Source organism: Portunus trituberculatus, chromosome 47 (genome assembly GCF_017591435.1).
Source record: "Portunus trituberculatus isolate SZX2019 chromosome 47, ASM1759143v1, whole genome shotgun sequence".
Lineage (NCBI taxonomy): Eukaryota > Metazoa > Arthropoda > Malacostraca > Decapoda > Portunidae > Portunus > Portunus trituberculatus.
Genome location: NC_059301.1, coordinates 14,759,754 through 14,780,481, shown reverse-complemented (window position 1 = coordinate 14,780,481; position 20,728 = coordinate 14,759,754). Strand labels below are relative to the sequence as shown.

General features: G+C 42.3%; 1 protein-coding gene across 1 annotated transcript in view; it reads right to left on the bottom strand.

Moving 5' to 3' along the window:
* The window catches only part of LOC123498125 (histone-lysine N-methyltransferase 2D-like), an 80,162-nt gene that overhangs the window by 8,283 nt on the left and 51,151 nt on the right, over nucleotides 1–20,728 (bottom strand). Inside the window, exons 5-13 of the mRNA XM_045245300.1 lie at nucleotides 12,222–12,262; nucleotides 10,656–10,729; nucleotides 9,488–9,603; nucleotides 5,519–8,770; nucleotides 5,014–5,079; nucleotides 3,650–3,753; nucleotides 1,295–1,657; nucleotides 1,014–1,094; nucleotides 77–322 (exon numbers count right to left, since the gene is read on the bottom strand). Coding sequence (XP_045101235.1) covers nucleotides 77–322; nucleotides 1,014–1,094; nucleotides 1,295–1,657; nucleotides 3,650–3,753; nucleotides 5,014–5,079; nucleotides 5,519–8,770; nucleotides 9,488–9,603; nucleotides 10,656–10,729; nucleotides 12,222–12,262 — 4,343 coding nt within the window. The remainder of the gene's footprint in view (nucleotides 1–76; nucleotides 323–1,013; nucleotides 1,095–1,294; nucleotides 1,658–3,649; nucleotides 3,754–5,013; nucleotides 5,080–5,518; nucleotides 8,771–9,487; nucleotides 9,604–10,655; nucleotides 10,730–12,221; nucleotides 12,263–20,728) is intronic.

Below are 20,728 nucleotides of genomic sequence, written 5' to 3'. Positions count from 1 at the left end.
TCAAAGGGAACTAGTTATAATTGAACAGAACTGTCAGAGGGATCTAAGCTTGCAGCAAGTCATTTGAGCTTCATACCAGCTCCATCAGGCAAAGTATCAGTGATTGTCTGCAGCATACGGAAAAATCTTGATGAATTAGGCATATCACTTTGCTGTGAGTGCTTATGATGAGGACTCTTGGGGTGTCCTTCACTCTGCACACTCTTATAGGTCTGCTGCATCTGTTGTTTTGGACTACTTTGCTGAGTCTCTTCTTGGTGCACAGGACCATAAGATTGTTGCTTTGTCTGTCGCATATAATTGGAGGTTTCATCATCAGAACCTGAGGGGTGTGTTCGAGTACAGAGTTAAAGAGCAAGATGGAAGTGTCATTAAGAAGTGACTTGTGAGACATGTTAAAAAAAAAAAAAAAAATCACAGATAAAAAGTTACAAAAGTATTGTTAGTTAAGGAATGGTGGATCTCTGAGCATGAGTAATAACAGAGTAGTTGAGTAAAACAAAAACTAGCCTTTACCAAAGCAGCTCATGAGATAATGGAATGTTGAGATGATATCCTTTCCGATAATATTGATGATATATATATATATATATATATATATATATATATATATATATATATATATATATATATATATATATATATATATATATATATATATAAAACTATGACATAATGCTATACAAAATAGAGTACCCTGATAGAAGTAACCAATGTGAACAGTAGAAGCAACAGTAATGTAACTGTTTCTTTTCAGCATAGTTTCATTAATGTTCTGAATGTGTCCAATTGTACTAAATTTATCCATTTGCACTGTGTGTGTGTGTGTGTGTGTGTGTGTGTGTGTGTGTGTGTGTGTGTGTGTGTGTGTGTGTGTGTGTGTGTGTGTGTGTGTGTGTGTGTGTGTGTTCATTGTTGCCACCACCACCATCACCACCACTACCACGTGCAATCCCAGGCACCTGCATGCATTACCCTTCGCTTCCCGCCACCATGAACAGACTCATTCCTACCACACTGAGTGACCACCACAGTCCTCTGTGGGAAGTAACCTCCTCGGCTGCGGGCCTCATCACTGTCAGTGGACACTTGCACTATGGTAGTCAGGGACACCAAGAGCAGTATTAATGCAAAGATATTTCTTTTGTGTTTTGAGACATGGAATATTAATGAATAAGTAGAGGCCATTACTATATATTGCATACTACTAATGGTGTACAGTATTTCAATATTATTAAGTTATTAGTACATGTAGGTATTGAAGATTTCATTAAAGTTACATCAAGTGGCTCACCTTGATTTCTAAAAATGCTTGACAACTCATTGCCATTAGAGTTATTAGTCTTAAATCCTCCCATTTTAGGAGTGATTTTGACATCCTGCTGAATGGGAATCACTTTAAAAGTACAGTTCTGTTGCTGGTCTGAGTTGCTCTTGAGCTGACTGATGGGATTGCCAGCACTACTGACTGAGCCTCTCTGCCCCATGTTAGCAAGGGACACAGGCCCCCTCTGGCTACTGCTGGCCTGAGAAAAGGAGCCTCTTTGTGGACTGGACTTATTTCCAGAATTTGTCTGAGCTCCTCGTGGTTGAGTGGAGGGACTGCCTGATCCAAGGGGAACCTCTACTCTCATTGGTACGCCATTAGAGGGAACATCTGTAAAGGTGCCAGCTTCTAAAAACATCCACATACATCTTTTTTTAAAACATCTGAACTCTGTTATCTGTTTATGAAGATTTGATCACCAAAATCAAATAGTGAGCAATTACATACATATGTATTTGTTGCATTTATGCCATTCGTCCAAAATACAATATATGTTGATTTCTTTCTAGAGGTCATTGTGATATTTTCTATGGTCATTCTAAATAATACAGATCTACTCCTGTATCTTCCATACACTATTCATCATAAGATCCACTTTTAAAAGCATGTTTTGCATGGAATTTACAGGATTGGTGAAAGATTTATATATATATATATATATATATATATATATATATATATATATATATATATATATATATATATATATATATATATATATATGAAGTAAAATTGCTAAAAGACATTTTGTGCATAATCTATGAGCAACATACAAAAATTAGGAATGTGGTTGTTGGTAGTCTTGTATGAAGCATGGCAAAATTTTGTGAAGACACGCCGCTACGACAAATATGAGAGCTTGAAGAACTCTGTTTCTGCACACGGTTGGAACAAACACAAAAAAAGTACGTACCTAAGTTGTTCCTTGGTCTAACAGTTTTCCTCCCTCAAAATGCATTGAGCTTAATTGATATGACACACACACAGACAGAACGATGGACAGGAAAAAAGTAAAACAAGAAGACATATAAAGACAGACTGACAAAAAGATAGAAAGAGAGACAGACAAGAAAACAAACTTTCAGGTAAACACAAACATTACATATTGGTAAATTACTATTTCCATTGATTATGATAAAGACTTGATCAAATAAGGCTGCAAGATACAATTCATGGTGCTCAATGTAATACATATAATGTTAAGAACTTTAGATACAAGCTTTTCTTTTACCGTTTAACAAATCAAACTTGCTCTTTTTCTCCTTAAAATACACATGAGAGTCTTCTTGATCATGCTCCAATACATTATTAAGTAGAAAGGAGAGTTATGAATAAGTGACTTCATAAATAGCTTCAAAGGGAACATCTCACTGGTTGTGATGGAGAGTGTTAGGCTCAAGTTTCCATTCACATCAAATGTATGCATGCAATGAGTAACAACAATGATTACTGAGGTCTGGCATACACACAAGTGAGGAAAGGTATTAAGGGAAAAGTAAAAAATCAAGTCAATCAATAATCTTACTGTATATCACAATTTTTTTGCATTATGTAAACATGTATGACTGAAAATTTACTTTGAAAATGTCAACAAATAGAAACTATTATATCATATAGACGAATGAAAAAAAAAAAGTAAGATTTAAAAATATCTGGTGACAACAATAATAACAAGCCATCTACATAACAAGTGTTGTTGCCAAACGACTGGTGTAATTTTTTTAAGGCCAGTGAAGTATGCTTAAAAACTTCATCCCTGAGAAAAGTGAGCTGATCTTTCTTCACCACCAGCTGTCAACCATCTGCCATACAGCAAGTGGTACTGAGGCTGAACCAGTGAAATGTCTTCATGTGTGGTAATTCCACTTATGGCATGATTTAGTTACCTTCAACTCCTTCATGTTGCATACAGTGATCCAAACTGATTAGCATCCACATACACACACACATACACCTAGCCTCATCTTTTCTTTAGCAACAAGTAAAAATAATTAGCCCTAAACATTATACATCCAATATCCAGTAATATGGTGATAGTCAGTACACTTTCTTTTCTTAAAACATTTACAATACAACATACACAAGCACTCTCCATTCCTTGGTGGTACTGTCTGTCTTTCTATATTGCAGAGTATACCTATCCTTTGTTAAAAAATCATATAGATAGTTTGATCACTATCTTCAAAGGATCAGATATGATAATGTTGATGATATTTTGTATATGTATGTATTCATTCACTATATGTATATCTGGAGAACCTCACATATGATGGTCATGTGTGTTGCATTACTATGTACTGTGTCAGTTGAACAACCCATTACCTGCCACATCTTGGTTGCTGAGTACATTCTGCAGGACACGGAAGGAACGGGACTGCACAGGCGCCATTGACTCCCCCTGGTCGCTGCCATTTTGATTGGGGGAGCTGTGGGGAAGACAAGGAGTCACAGCAAGCTCTGGCAGGGCAATTTCTTATCTACCAGCTGCTCTACAGTGAATGACAAAAGACTTTCATGTTTTGGTGGTAGTGTCAATATGTAGTGTAGGTATGTCAAGTTTGAAAGGTGACTGCAAAATAATATTACAAATATGTATATGGTAATACAAACACTACAGCAAGGTACAGACAACATATCAGATGTAACAAAGATTTTAAAGTACAGTTTCTCTATATATATATATATATATATATATATATATATATATATATATATATATATATATATATATATATATATATATATATATATATATATATATATATATATATATATATATATATATATATATATATATATATATATATATATATATATATATATATATATATATATATATATATATATATATATATATATATATATATATATATATATATATATATATATATATATATATATATATATATATATATATATATATATATATATATATATATATTCATAATTATATTCTTTCAGCACAGGAATATCATTCTACTATACATTCAAAATAAAACTATATGACTGATGTTTGAAAACTGTAATACGAGAGAACAAAGTAATATGAATTACTGGTAATATTAAAAAAAGAAATACAAGGGAAATACTGTAAAAACTAGTTAGTTGCAATATCATTAAAACAATTTAAGACAAGGAAATACTGAACTTTGTTATGATACCTTGATTATACATATATCTGTTTAACTGCTGGGTTTTATAGAACAGCTTTAAATGCACAATTAGGAGATAAATTACAATATTGAAGTAAAATCAGTAAAACCAACTCTGATGGGAAAAATTACATCTGGCTGCACAAACATGAGAATAATGTATAATGTATAATGGATATTACACTTAGTGACAGCTGAGGCAGCAGCTGTGGGTGTTTGTATAATTCTGCGTCCACTCACAGCTTGATGCAATGACCATCAGGATGATTTCATGGTGTTGCTTTACAAAATTACAAAAGGATAGCACTGAACACTACTTAACAGTACCACAACACACAGGAAGGTTTCATCACAGCCACTTTCTGTGCCTCACAGTCCTCAAGGTGAGCACGGGCTGTAATGTTTGTCATCACCACCACACAATGCTACTTAACTAACAGGCAAAGTGAGTAGAGTCACACACACACACACACACACACACACTCACACACACAAACACATGTGAACTCAGCAAGGCCTGTTACAACACAGTACCTAGAATGAGCTGTCCTTGGTGTTATTGAGTCCGACATTTTTTTCTGAATGAACCTTGGGAACGCGCTGCAACAAAGGGACAAAACCCTATTAAGCTCTAAGGCCACCAAAGGGCATTTGCCAGATGCATTAAGTTAGTTAGTGCATGTAAAAACTGCCCTTGGGAAAACTCATAATCAAATATAGTAAACAAAACTCATAGAAAGCTTATTAGCCACTATTCTATCAAGTTCGTTATCAAAACTTTTGATCACAATGCTAAAGTGCTGCTGAAAACAATGTGCATTTGACTGTCACGCTTTCAAACACTTGGTAAGTGAGTGCTATGTCTTTCTTCCAGTAATCTGTTACAGATTTAACATAAGGCAAAAAATATATCAACTAAAAAAATTAACATAAAAGATTACAACACTCTTGGATTACTGGGCAGCCACAAGTGAGGATGGGTAGGAGTGTCCTGATGGAGGCCTTGAGGTAGGCTGGGAGCCAGGAGATAGGGACTTACTTCTGTATGCCTGAGTTGAGTTGTTCTAGGCTTTGTTGCATCTGGTGGAGGGCATCTAAGGCACTATTATTGGAGTACAGGCCAGCTGGGGAGTTGTAGGGAACGAATGCTCCATTTGCACCTCCAATCAGCGATGAAGAAGGAAACTGTGGTGGAGAAAATGCTGTTCTGGGAGCATTTGACCAAGGCTGTTGTTGCTGCTGCTGCTGCTGCTGTTGTGGCTGTTGAGGATGCTGCCACTTCTGTGACTGTTGGAAAGCCGGCTGTGACTGGTAAGTTGACTGTGGCTGAAGCACTGGCTGAGGCTGGAAGGTTGGCTGTGGCTGGAAGGATTGCTGAGACTGGTAGGCTGGCTGTTGCTGCACGGTCTGCTGGTAGTTTGGCTCAGACTGCTGCCGCATTATATTGATTGGTATAAAGGTCCCTTGTTGGGATGGAAATAAGTGTGAAGAATTTTGAGCTGAGTCATTTGATGGTGTGTCTTGCTCAATCATGATAGGAATGATGCGCTCTCTAGCCTGAGGCTGTTGCTGCTGCTGCTGCCGCTGTACATGGACAGGGATGCTTTGGCTCTGATTTGGAGTCTGGATGTGGATTGGAATTGTGCGGGTTCGTTGTTGTGGTGGTTGGCTCTGCTGTACTCTAGGTGGTTGTGGCTGCTGCTGGTGCTGTGCTGCAGGAAATGACCACTGCCTCTGGACTCCTGGATGCTGGTACACTTCTGGCTGAGGTATGACTGTGGCCTGAGAGAGGGATTGGGAAGGAGCCAACTCTGGTCCTGAAGATTTTTGTCGTACAATGCGGTTCAGTTGGTTCAGGTGTCTCTGTTGAGCATTTGGAGGTGGCGACACAATGAAGGGAGGAGGTGATGGGCCCTGCTTTGGAGGACACATCCAAGGCAGTGGTGCTCGATCCAGGCCTGAACTAGAGCTGCCCTGAGAACTTTTGTCACTAAATGGAGACAGAGGGGACTCACCATCACTAGTGGAGGAGATACTGATGGAGCCAAGTTGAGCATTTGGAGGAGACACTTGTGGTGAGGAGGGTTTGGTGGGCAAAGATGCCTGTCGGATCAGCTTGGTTCCTTTTGTGTTAACTGGTGGTGAAGTCACAGATGATCTGGGAGGGGGAGAGGCCATGCGTACAGGGATGTGCCGTGTGACAGGCTGGGCAGGCTCTGGCTCAGTTAGTGTTGGGGACTGCCATGATGGGGCAGCCTGCTGCTGTTGTTTGACAGATGGCTGACTCATTGCTGCAGTCTGCTGGATTGGGATCTGAGCAACATGAGGAGGACATGGCTGAGAGGTTTGCTTTGAGGGAGCTTCTTTTCCTGGCACAGATGATGCTGGCAAGTTTCTTGGACATGGATCTTGAGCAAGTGTTTGTATTACAGGTGAAGTAATTTGTTCCTCTGCTTCTCTTTCTGGAGCAGGAGATGGAGAAGCAACAGTCTGAGGGGACTGAATAGTTTGCCAAGGTGTTTGTTCTATTGGTGCAGTGGGTGTGTCTTCAGCTGTTGCTCTTCGCCATGGTGCTGACTCAGTCATTGAAGGTTCTGTCAGGGAAGGTGGAGAGGAGATCTGTGGTGGCTCCATATGTCTAATGGAGGTTTCAGACACATTCGGTTGTTCAGAGTTCAGTGATTCTGCTGATGCTCTGCTTACAGGAGAAGGATCCTTGGCTGGCAGTGTTTGAATAGGAGAATTATCCTTAGTTAGTGTCTCATCAACAGGCAATGATTCCTGGGAAGGTATCTGGCCAAGAGTTGAATAGCCTGGCATTGCAACAGGTGACTCCTGTCTGGGAGAGAATGGTGAAGCAGGTGAAGAATCTTGTGTTACTGGTGATGGCTCTTTAAAGGAAGCTTGACTGGCAGGTGAAGAGTCTCTGGAAGATTCTTGATCACTTGGTGAGGAATCTCTAATGGGTGAGGATGATGCTAGTTGTGAAGGTGAAGGTTCAGCAGGGAAGGGGTCCCTGGCAGGGGAAGGCTCCTCGATAGGGGAGGGTGAGGTGACAGGTGAGGAGTCCTTGAAAGGTGAAGGCTCCTTGACAGGTGAAGACTCTCTGATAGGCAAAGTCATCTCAACAGGTGAAGGCTCCTTGACAGGCAAAGGTATCTCGATGGGTGAAGGCTCCCTCACTGGTGAGGGCTCCTGATCAGGTGAAGGCTCCCTGACAGGTGAAAACTCCTGAACAGGTGAAGGCTCCCTGACTGACAAAGACTCCTGGACAGGTGAAGGCTCTCTGATAAGTGAAGGCTCTCCGACATCATCTATGTCAACAGGTGAAGCCTGCTGTACAAGTGAAGGGTCTTTGTATTCACTGTCTTTGGGTGTCAGTTGAACAGAAACTGCAGGCTCCTCAGTGGGAGTCTCTGATGCAGGATAATATTGATCTCCTCCTGCTGCTTGCCATGAGGGCAAAGGAGCAACACTGAAGTCTGGCTGTTCCTCCCTTTCATCAGGAGACAGCACTCTCTCTTTGAGCAAATGGTCAGTGGTTGGGGGATGATACAGCTGAGGTGCATCATCAGCCACAGTCTGTGAATCACTGGCAGGTATTGCTGGGGACCAGTCTGACCATGGCTGAGAGGAGAGTTCCTGCTGAGCATGAGGTGATGAGGGTACTGCTGGTGATTGCACCACAGGTGACCTTACAGCAGGAGGAGAGAGAGGAGGCTCCTGAGTGAAGAGAGGAGAAGTAGGCACCCTCACAGCTTGGGGTGGTGGTGGAGGGGGCGGGCAGGGCTCATGTTGCTCAGCTTTCGCAGGTGGTGGGGCGGAAGGTGTTGCAGAGGGGTGGATGGAGCGCCACGCAGCGGAGCCCGAGGATGGAGGAGGCGGGGCCGCGGGGATGGAGGCTCCCAGGTCACTGACGGGCTGGTGCGCCTGAGTAGGAGGGGAAGTAGGTGGAGAAGCGATGGTGGGCGGAGAGGTGATGGTGGTCTGTGGCGGGGCGGGTGCTGGTAAGGTGACTCTGCGCTCTGATCCGACTACAAAGGGTGGAGGAGGAGGAGGGGGTCCACACACATTCCTCTTGGCCTTAGGTGGTTCCCTTGGCTGTGGAGGCAGCTGAGGCCCCATGCCCATGCCTGGGACTGGCAGCACCTGTACTGCTATGCCGTGGCTGGCAGCAGGTGCCGCTCCTGAGGAACTACCTGGGACCTGGGGGGTTTGCTGGGCCAGTGGTGATGGCCGCACACCCTCTAACTGAGCATTCCTTAGCAGCCGCTTCTGCATCCTTGGTGACCTGTGGGCGGGGGTGCCAACACTTGTGCGGAGCCGGGCAGGAGAGAAAGGAGAGGGGCGGGGCGGGGTGGTGGTGGTGGTAGTGGTGGTGGTGGTGGTGGTGGTGGTGGTGGTGAAGGAGGAGGAGGAAAACGTGCATGGGGCGCCACGTCCCTGCCTGGTAAACGTGCTGGATCATCACTAACATGTCTCACACACGCACAACACTCAGCCAAGCTCTGGTCAGACACGAGACACTTAGTTTGAAGTGTCAGCATACCAAATGATGGTCAATAGTTACACTAGAGACAGGACTTGCCTAGTAGTCAGTCAAGCCAACCAGGAGGTTAGGCCACACATTCACACATCATGAACATTCTCCACCACTGGAATCTAAACAACGTATGATTCTATCTCTACGCACTCCTTGTATGAGTGTGACAAATGCTCAAGGTATGTACATGAGGAATGATGAGTTTCACATATTAAAGTATGAATTAATACCATAAGATTGGAAAACACTAGCAAACTGATACAGTCATGTCGTGATATTGATATAAAAGGTTATCAGCATGTAATGAAGCCTAAAGACAGCAGTCTAACAAGAAAGAAATACTGACTGTGAAATGAAATATTACTGAAACTGAAAACAAGACGACACAATACTAGATGAACAGTCCGACAGCAGAACATCTCCAGTACACTACCTGTGGAAGGAAAGTTACGGTAAGCCACTTACTTAATCTCTGACAGGTCAATCCCTCCTGGAGTGTAGGTGAAGGGCTTCTTGTCCTTCATCATTGCTCCAGCCAGGGCTGCCGGGGGATTCATGACCGGAGGGGCTCTTGCCGGGATCTGCAGGCAAAACCTTCATTAGAATGAGTTGGGGATGTAACATAATTTTTTTTTTCATATATTTAAGAAAAAAGAAAATTGAATTTGCATTAAAATTCTCACAGTATTGAATCCACCGCTCACTTCCACGTCCACACAGCACACACGCCACAGCTAAGCCTGATCATAATTGTTTTCTTTCATTGTGTATAGGTACAAACTAATTTAATTGTAGTAGGACAGCCACAAGAGCCTTTGTATGTTACATCTCACATGCACATTTTCTCCCCAACTAAGCCTACTATAAGTAACTACTATACAACATCACCATTTTACAATTCCTGCTACTGTTTCTTCACATATTGTTGAAAAGTGAAATTCAGCGATGTAGATTTGATACTTTGATGTGATAGTGGCTCAAGAAAATTACGAAACTTAAGTTTATTCACATATCATCATTCTTTTCTACTCAGAGTGATGTGTCGGAATCTGAAAGACCTGTTGCCAAGAAGCTTCCATCAGCATCCCGGTGTTGTGTCAAGGAACAAAAATAAATCGTGGAGGGTGTGAAGCTGAGGAGCATTGCACACTTTTCTAAACATTCAGACGAGAAAAGAGAAAGATGATAAATTGAACGTAAAGGTAACTATGTATGGTAACTATAAATAAGTAGATCTGTGATGGCCTCCCTTCTCAGCAGGGGTACCATATTGTGGGAGTCTCCCTCTCTACCAGACCACCTCCTGACATGACCTTGACATAAATATTGCTTTCACTACACTACTGAACTCTCTCTCTCTCTCTCTCTCTCTCTCTCTCTGCTATGGGTTACCTACTGTTTTAAGTCTGCCTCCGTCTTCCATGTCTCCTGTACATAAATTTCTCCTTTTTATCTGCAAATACTGATTACTGTGATATCTAATTCTCACCAATCATGTAGTGACTCGTGACAGTATTAACCACATCACGTATGTTCTCTACATCAAGTAAGATACAATTAATTTGAATATAATTTCTTGATATAACAATAACCATAGAAAACTATAATGTAAGTTTACAAATATGGTGCTCACCTCAGTAGGAAGACGAGAGGAAGGGAGGACGGTGGGGATGGGTGGTGGTGGTGGTGGTGGTAGTGAGGTTCCCGCTGGAAAGATGAAAAATTGATGACTTGCTAAACTTAATGTTGTATAAAAAGTTCGATATTAAAGGCCATGTTAATTAAGTGAATAAATGGGTTTGTTAGCTTTTCCTGGGCACCATTGAGACGAGCAGCAGCGATTTCTATTAGCTGGTCAGATGCTTCAACTTGTGGTAGAACAAATCATACCATTTTTACAACACTGCATTATATTTGTGGGTCTATCGTCTCCAGCGTTTAAGAAATTTTACCAAACTACAGAAATCACATGAAATCACATGAATAGAATATGTTTCACGTAGCACCTTCCATTTGTCGCAACATCAAGATACTACCGTAGACTGGTTGTGGAAATTCACTGATGTAAGTTGGCAGTCACTGAACACCTTGTTATGCTGGGCCTTGATCAAGATCCTATGCAGCCCACGTGTGCAGATGGAATATAATAAGAAACTACACATTAACAGTCCCCGCAGTCAAAATGGTAACAGCAAATCCAATTAACACACCATTTTATGACTTAATGGTAACGCAAGGAGGCACGATCACCGAGGGGTAGCCTACCATAGCACGACGCTGATGTAATTTCTGTCCATGTACGTTTACGAATTAGCGTTAAAATGATTTGCTTTGTAAGTTTTATCATCATTATTATTATGGCCGTTTATTTATTCATGTTTGATTTTTCTATATGCTGGATGGGAGCACCAAGTCCCTACACTGCCGCCGCCGTCGCCTTCACCCAATGGTCCACTTGGCGGGCGTCGTGACCTGCTTCTCGACGCCTTGGCTGCCTCCCAGTCATGTCAATCGGGTCTTTTATAATTACTCCCTCTCGGTCGTGCGTCATGCATTCATCACCATAAATCACGCTGTTGGGCCACATAATCTTCAAGATGCGCACGTCATTACTACAGAGGCCGGGCATGAAGAGAAAACAACTTGCAATATTACCAACACGGAGATACGTAATTGACAGACGATGTTTACCTTACCATCTCGGCACACACATTTCTCTACATGTGTAGGTATTGAGACATTGTATTCAAACCCGTTCACTTGTTGACATGAAAGTGAACAATAATATGATCAAGTGATAGATTTTCATGTTTCCGAGGTCCATGATGTTCTTACTAAGACATTTGATTCTCTTCCTTTATTACATACTCGTGAAAAGAAAAACAGCGAGGTAATTGTATAGCGTTTGTCAGAATTAAAGAACCTCGAAGACTGCCTGGGGGGATGAAGAATTAACCTCTTGAATACCATGGCGTGTTTTTATATTCATTCTGCTTGCTATTTGGTGATTTTATAAAGCTTCAGAAACTTATATGAAGGATTAAAATAGTGAAGACTGGCCATTAATCACCTTACCTCCATAGACCCTTCCTAATGTAAATAAAAGGGCCTAATCATGCCCAAAACTCAAGGTGGAAATGCGTCCCAGTACTGAAGGGGCTAAGGAGAAGAAGAAAAGAAGAAGCAGCAACATACTCACCTGTGTTCATGCCGCCGCCCTTCAATTGGCTCTGCTGGCGCCTGAGGGAGAGAAGAAGAAAGTGTGAGTCATGACCACTAGCACTCCACAACTAGAAAGAACACGTGTGATGAATCTATCATTACCATCATCACTACCATTGTTACTACCTTCACCACCACCATCATCATCGTTATCATCTATTATAGTTTCGATACATTTACTTATGGTCATTTTAGTCAAACACCTCCCTCAAGATACTCTGCTAACCTTTGCCAACTTTTCCCAGCAGACTTTTCCGCATCCACCAGCTCCCGTTCCCTCCCTGGCGAGTGTCTATCTCTTAAGGTCAAGTCAGTTACCCCTCTTTTTCCTCTCTTCTCTCTAAACCTTTTTTCACTTAAGTAGAATGATGGTAATGAATTCAGTAGTAATGGCAATTCAACAATAAAAAAAGTGGTAGCTACGTATAGTTTGCGTTTATTCATCTATTTACTTTTTTTTTATTTCATTAACATTCTTCCTTTTACACTTGGCACTCCTAAGCATTCTTCAAATCTTTATTTTCTATGCACTTGCCGTTGGTCTCTACAGTTCCAGCTTCCCCCATACCTTCCCTCCCAGCTCTTCCTCCTACTCAACTCACATAGTCACGGTTACCCACACATGTTGTACACTGGTGTCTTTGCACACAGACCTACATGTAAAGATAAGAACATCAAGAAGAAAAAGATGATGATGAAGAATAAGAATAAGAATAAGAATAATAATAATAATTATAAGAAGAAGAGATACAACAACAACAACAACAACAACAACAACAACAACAACGGCAGCAACAACAACAGCAACAAAAACAGCAACAACAATAACAACAACCACAACAACCACAACCACAACAACAACCACAACAATAACAACAACAACACCATCAAAACTCAGAAGGAAGGCGAGAACGAGTTACGAGCGTCATATCGGCACGTGGTGAAGCGAGTAATGGAACAGCTAGCCTGAGCATGACGATCAGCAACGAAGTACGCATCACAATCACCGCCATCAACTAAGAACAGAGTCGCCGTCCCGTCCTGAATGCCACAGTAGAGACAAGGGGAGGGAAAATGCTGAATAAATGAAAATACAGATAAAACGTTGACTTCAATCATAAATCTCTGGATGTACCACTAAATTGTTACCGTGTGTGTGTGTGTGTGTGTGTGTGTGTGTGTGTGTGTGTGTGTGTGTGTGTGTGTGTGTGTGTGCGTGCGTGTGTTTTCGAGTGAGGTGTAAGAAAAATGACTTTAAGCTGAGTTGAAAGAGAAGACACATTTAGAATAGGTGCAATGAATGTCATGATCTGCGTGTAATAAAATGAAAAAAACAAAACAAAACAAAAAAACCGATAAAAGAATAAAGTCAGAGAGAGAGAGAGAGAGAGAGAGAGAGAGAGAGAGAGAGAGAGAGAGAGAGAGAGAGATAGCCATACCACATTTCCTGGCACTTCCTCTGTCTAACTGTACGGAATTACTGAGGCAGACGGTCATGCCAGGTAATGGGTGAGCACTGACGGCTGACTATAATAGGACGGAAACGAGAACGAGAACGAGGAGGAAGGGAAAGAGAAGGAAGAGAAGATGGTGAGTTGAGAAAGAAGAAGAAGAAGAAAAGAAGAAGAAGAAGAAGAAGAAGAAGAAGAAGAACTATGAAATACACCTTCGTCTTCGTTTATCACGATGAAAAGAAAAAGAAATGGAAATGAAATTTTACTTGTAATAGAGAGAAAACGGGAGGGAGGTTAAGAAGAGAAAGAAAGGTTAAAGATAAGTTAATGTTAGCTTGGAAAAAAAGAACACTAAGAAACAGAACCAGTAGATGAAAAACAACAACTGAAGGCGCGCTCGCACACACGTACACACACACACACACACACACACACACACACACACACAACTATAGTACGAAGATGAGATAAGAATAAAAAACTTTATATTCCTCTCCTTCCTCTAATCCCCACTCGTCCCTCATATCAACTAAACTATACTCGTTACAGGGAAAAAAGAGAAAAAGAATTCTTGAAGGCTGCGTCTCAGTGTAGTGTTTCCCGGTGCATCGAGGAGCTAAAAAAAGATTGGGTAGGCGCCTATATATAGCTGCGGGTGAGTGTCGGCAGAGGTAGGGAAGAGGAGACAAGAGCATGCTTGTTGCCCGAGCTGAAGATGGGAAGAGGAACCGCTGGGCCGAAGTGGAACTCTCGAGGTGTTTGAAGAGGGAAACAACCAACCACGTGCGAGAGAGAGAGAGAGAGAGAGAGAGAGAGAGAGAGAGAGAGAGAGAGAGAGAGAGAGAGAGAGAGAGAGAGATGTAACATTTTATACGGACATTAAGTTTTTATTTTCAGAGTAGAACATAGCAGGCTTTATTTCTTTATTGGATAGCTGGCCTTGGCAGGCTAATGTTTGTGTGTGTGTGTGTGTGTGTGTGTGTGTGTGTGTGTGTGTGTGTGTGTGTGTGTGTGTGTGTGTGTGTGTGTGTGTGTGTGTATGTGTATATTTGAAAGTATCTCCTAAAAGAGAAGAAAGGAAGAACTTCAAAGAGGGCGGCAGGGAAGCCTAAATAACCAGCCAAGCGGAGAACCTCAAGGAGATACACAACCTCCTAAGACTGTCATATACACGGCCACTCATAGACCACTTAACGAGTGAGTAAACTGCAGAAAAACGGCTCTACTCGGTGCCATTCGCTCAAGGAAGGAAGTCACAATCATCGCCAGGCACAAGAGGGAACTAAAAAGCGAGGTTAACGTTCGTGGAGGAGCACGAGGATAGCACACTAAAGAGATCTGGACGAGTAAGAACTAAAAGGAGCAGAGGTGAGCGCGAGGTATTCACATCAATGCCCAACGAGGACATTCCTGATGTATCCCCTCTGAAGCAAACACATTCAACTTACGATGATGAGTTTTGCTAAAAATCATGAGAGAGAGAGAGAGAGAGAGAGAGAGAGAGAGAGAGAGAGAGAGAGAGAGAGAGAGAGAGAGAGAGAGAGAGAGGCTGCCGTGGTACAGTGGAACCATGCGTGCTTTGGGGACCGAGGGGTCTCCAAGCACACGGGTTCGAATCCTGTCCACGGTCCGAGTGTAGGTTGGGCTTCCTCAATCGGGGCAACGGTTTCCTAGCGGGTGGGCTTTGAGATAGGAGGTACCCAAAAAGTATCCCCTTTAGCCCATAAATTCCCGTGAAAAAGCCCACACGGTATAAATAGAAAAAAGAGAGAGAGAGAGAGAGAGAGAGAGAGAGAGAGAGAGAGAGAGAGAGAGAGAGATCACCAATAGCTCGTCCAAATAAAGTTCTCTTTCTCTTTCCTCCCACTGGAGAGTTAAACACGAGCGGAAGCGGCACCACTCCTTCTAAAAATACCCTCTTTCCTTAAAAAAAAAAAAAAAAAAATGCACAACAAGCAAGGCTCACTCAAGGCCAAAGAACAACGAATGCAAAGTGACGCCTCGCCTCACTAGTTTATTCTCTCTCTCTATGGTCTATATCCTCTCCCTGTCTCCCTCATCACCCTCTTACTCTTGTCGCCTGTCTCTGCCCGTCGCCCTTGACTGAAGCACTTCCCTTAGACCATTGAGGCAGTGCGAGATAATACTCAGCGCTCTCCCACACACACACACACACACACACACACACGACGGTGTCGCCCACTCTCCTGTCACGCCGAGTGGTTGGTACTCAGGGGAAAAGCATGCTCTTCTCCTTCTTCTTCTTCTTCTTCTTCTTCCTCCTCCCTCTCGCGAGCTGGCTGTCGAGTTCTGCCCTTCATGTCCATCTCAGTCTCTCAACAAGCAACTCCATCATCCTAACCTCCTCATCAGCGTCCCTCCTCGAAATTCACCTTAAAAAAACTTCATTATTCTTTCTTATTTCTCGTTACTTTCTCCTCTCTGCTTGACGATATTCCAGTTTACTTGGTGTTCTAAGTTTCCTGGATTAATTAAGTTTATTTTCATACCCTGAGTGTTGATTTGTGTACTACATAATCAAGATTCGCCACATGAGCAGCACTATTACATTTGTAGCACGGGGTAACTTGATGCCTCCCTCAACTGCCATTATTGAAGACGATACATTCTTCTCGAAATTAATCAGTAAGATGTGATTAAAGTTAGAATTTGAATACAGAGGACTCAGAACTTCAAGATAGAAGAAACAATGTGATTACTGCAGCAAAAATTCCTAATGAACACACATAGCTACACACCCATCACACACACACACACACACACACACACACACACACACACACACACACACACACACACACACACACACACACACACACCACGTCTAAAAGCTCCCATTAAAAGCCTCAGCAGCATCAGCCAACATTAAGAACCTCGCGAGTGATCGGCGTGTTGAGAGGGAAACTTAAACACACACACGGGTCATAGTGCTTTCGAGTGGCGGCGCCGACCAGCCAACCGACCGACCGACCGACCGACCGAGCGACTACAAGGGTGTAAACAGACTCTCAGGCCGGTGACGTCATCCCCTGAAGATTGTGACGCCATTTCAATCAGAAGTGCACGCAACAACGCAAATAAATAAAGGCAAAATGACGCAACCGCAGACTATACCAGCAACCCTCCTCCCTCCTCCTTCTACTCCTCTTCCTCCTCTTCCTCCCTGTGCCCTTGCCTTTGTTTGTGTGAATATAATACTGCGGCGTATCGTTAGTCAATGAGAGTGCAATTGATGAAGAGAGAGAGAGAGAGAGAGAGAGAGAGAGAGAGAGAGAGAGAGAGAGAGAGAGAGAGAGAGAGAGAGAGAGAAAGTGCCTGTCTTCCTGCTTAACTATGTATGCGTGGGTTTATGTGACCATGTTTTCTGTGAGTCAGTGTGTGTGTGTGTGTGTGTGTGTGTGTGTGTGTGTGTGTGTGTGTGTGTGTGTGTGTGTGTGTGTGTGTGTGTGTGTGTGTGTGTGTGTGTGTGTGTGTGTGTGTGTGTGTGTGTGTGTGTGTGTGTGTGTGTGTGTGTGTATTCGTAACACTGGTTGTATGTGTGACTGTCTTCGGCTATTTCAATAGGTTTATCTTGAGCAAAATAATAATAACAATACTCCTCCTCCTCCTCCTCCTCCTCCTCCTCCTCCTACTACTACTACTACTACTACTACTACTACTACTACTACTACTACTACTACTACTACTACTACTACTACTACTACTACTACTACTACTATCTATTACTACTACAATTACTAAAAAAAATAGATAGATAAAAGGATGGAGACGACAAAACACAAAGATGACTCCGTAAAGCTCAACTCTCTCCATTTCTCGTGTCATTCATCAGTGGTCTGGTACACAACGCTCGTCAGTTTTGCCTCTTCACTCCAGTACGCTCTCTTGCACTTCAGATCGGGAGAAAATTAAATGCAGGCTTCCAGTGAGTCGTGTTTGGGTGACAATCAACTTTTAACATTAAGGTCAGTAGTGGAAAAAAGAGTTGGCAAATATAAATAGGCAAATATAGTAAAGCTAGATACGATAGATTGATATATACACAAACTTCCTTTTTTGGGGAAGACACACTTTGGGTTTTAGCTCTTAATGCAGTTTGAACAAGTCGACAAACTAGAGGGGAGGAACAGAGCAAGATGCACTGTACAAAGATCGACAAAGAAACAAACAAGGAGAGAGGAAGAAAAGTAGATTGAGGTCGCAAGCAAATGATAATGTTTTACACACGTGTCAGTGGCTCGTATTCTCAAACACTTCTGTGCTTCACCTCCACTATTTAAAAAAGCTTTGTTCAGATTTATACGAGTTTTTAAGATGTTTTTATGGTTTTAGAGGTAGAATGGTAAAATTTCTTCATTATTAACTGCAGAAACACTCTTGAAAACCCTGCTAATCATCTTTGTGGTTTTGGAAAATAGCTGTGGTGAGAGAGCGAAGCGTTTCTTAATACGAACCTGACTACCAAAGGAATTAGAGAAGGAAAGAATAATGGGAACAAATGAATGTGCCCGATGCCCTCAAAAAGTGAAGATAGTCAGGTATATAAGAGGGAAATATAAGAACAAAAATAGTGAACAATTCTTAGATTTTTCAGTAGTAGTTAAGTAGTAGTAATATGTAGTGGATGAACCAACAACAGGGCCATCAGCAGCAATAGTTGTATCAGCATCATCATTATTTGCACATCTCATTGGCGAGACAAAATCAAATGCAAAGATGACTTTCCCTCTCACCAAGGCTGGGCAAGATCATTTACTTTCCTTTGTCACCTCCTTGCTTGCCCAAACACTTCCCTCTCCCGATACATTCACTCACAACCTTCTTCGATCCTAACACTTTCTTCTCTCGATACTCTCGTCAAAATCTCTCCTCTAACACTTTCCTGTACAACCTCATTACATACTCTCTGAACCCGCTTCCTGACTTTACTTCTTCCTTCTGTTTACCTTCTTCCATTCCAAAAATAAAGATGATAAGAGTAACACCACAAACACCACCACCACCACCATCACCTCCATGAACAACAACAAAAATAATATCAACAACAATAATTAATGGATTGATAATACAAAAGAAAAAAAAGAAAAAGCTTCTTATATATTTTGGGTATCTATAACATAAAAAGCACAATATAACCATACATGTATATATTTTCTTAATCAGTAGAAGAAGAAAAAGAAGAAGAAGAAGAAGAAGAAGAAGAAGAAGAAGAAGAAGAAGAAGAAAATGCCTTGGCTATACATTATGAAGAATAAAAGTAACTATGAACATTATTGGCACACACACACACACACACACACACACACACACACACACACACACACACACACACACACACACACACACACACACACACACACACATGTGGACGCGTCAAAGACATGAGGCAAAACATGTCAGCTCAACACGGGTCGGCCCATGTTGTGTTTGATTACCATTGTAGGTCAGAGCAGCAAGGTCAGGCAGTCTGGAGTGTGACCTTATCTCCTGTGTTTTTACTGGGGCGTGAGTCAGCGAGCCAGGCACTTTCTCCTCCCTCCTTCCCTCCCTCCATCACCTGGGTACTCTATGTGTGTGTGTGTGTGTGTGTGTGTGAGAGAGAGAGAGAGAGAGAGAGAGAGAGAGAGAGAGAGAGAGAGAGAGAGAGAGAGAGAGAGAGAGAGAGAGAGAGAGAGAGAGAGAGAGAGAGGTTGAAAGGGGGACATGAAGGAAAGAGGGAAGAAGGATGACTGAAGAAAGAGGAGGGAATGGTTAAGGTATCGGATTCTCTTCTTTATATGGTTGTTTGGATTAGATCTTAATTAACGTCTCTCTCTCTCTCTCTCTCTCTCTCTCTCTCTCTCTCTCTCTCTCTCTCTCTCTCTCTCTTTCGTCGGCGTGAGTTAGTAACACGCCACACGACCTTGAACTCTCGCCCCTCCCTTCCCCCACCCACCAGCTGACTCCCTGCCCTCCTTCACCTTCGTCAGGAGGAACCACCCGACCACTCCGAGGCCCCGTACCGACCCAACAGGTGTGCCAGATGGACAGGTAAGGGTGTCCGGCCAATGGTAGTTCGTTTAGGGCGACATATGTATGACAGGTGTAGTAATGAGGCGATGAGTTGTCCTCGCACCCTCTCCATCTCCCCCTCCCCACCTCCGCCACACACATGCTGCTCCTACCACCTTGATCTCTCACACTGTGCCACTCTCACCGCTTCTCTTCCTCACCCCTTTTTCTATCTCTGTTCCTCTTCCTCCTGTTCTTTCTTCTCCAGTCTCATCTGCGGCTTGTTTTGTATATTGTTTGTTTATGAATTTAATTTTTCTCAAAGTATACATATTTGTCTTTTTTCAGCTTTGTTTTTCTCTTATTTACTTGTAGTAGTCTTATTTCGAGATCTTTTTCTTCCTTCTCTTCCTTGTGTGTTGTTCTTTATTTTCTTTCTTCCGAGTGTTTATGAGTTTTATGTTTTGTGACGTCTTTGGTACTTCACTTTCATTACGAGTACTGGATAACCTCTATTCTTATTGAATGAGTATTTTTTTGTGGGTAGCGACATTACAGGTGTGTGTGTGTGTGTGTGTGTGTGTGTGTGTGTGTGTGTGTGTGTGTGTGTGTGTGTGTGTGTGTGTGTGTGTGTGTGTGTGTGTGTGTGTGTGTGTGTGTGTGTGTGTGTGTGTGTGTGTGTGTGTGTGTGTGTGTGTGTGTGTGTGTGTGTTTCTCTGTTTGTCTGCTTGGGTGTGTGCCTTTCCATTTCCCTTTTTTTGTGTTTGATTTTTTTCTTCTTCCTTTCTGTCGAAGTGTGCCTGGTTTGGTTTGTCTGTCGTGTCTGTGTCGGCCTTCGTGCCTGTCTGTTTGTTTAACTTTGCGTCAGTTGGCGAGTTTGTAAGAAGCAGTCACTGTTATGTAAACCGCCACTGTATATTGTACTATTAATTTTCTGAATATCATGTTCAATTACTTCTTTGTACACTTGTTCTTATTCCAGTCTGCTTACCATTTTTTCCCTGTTTGTCTGTGTGTG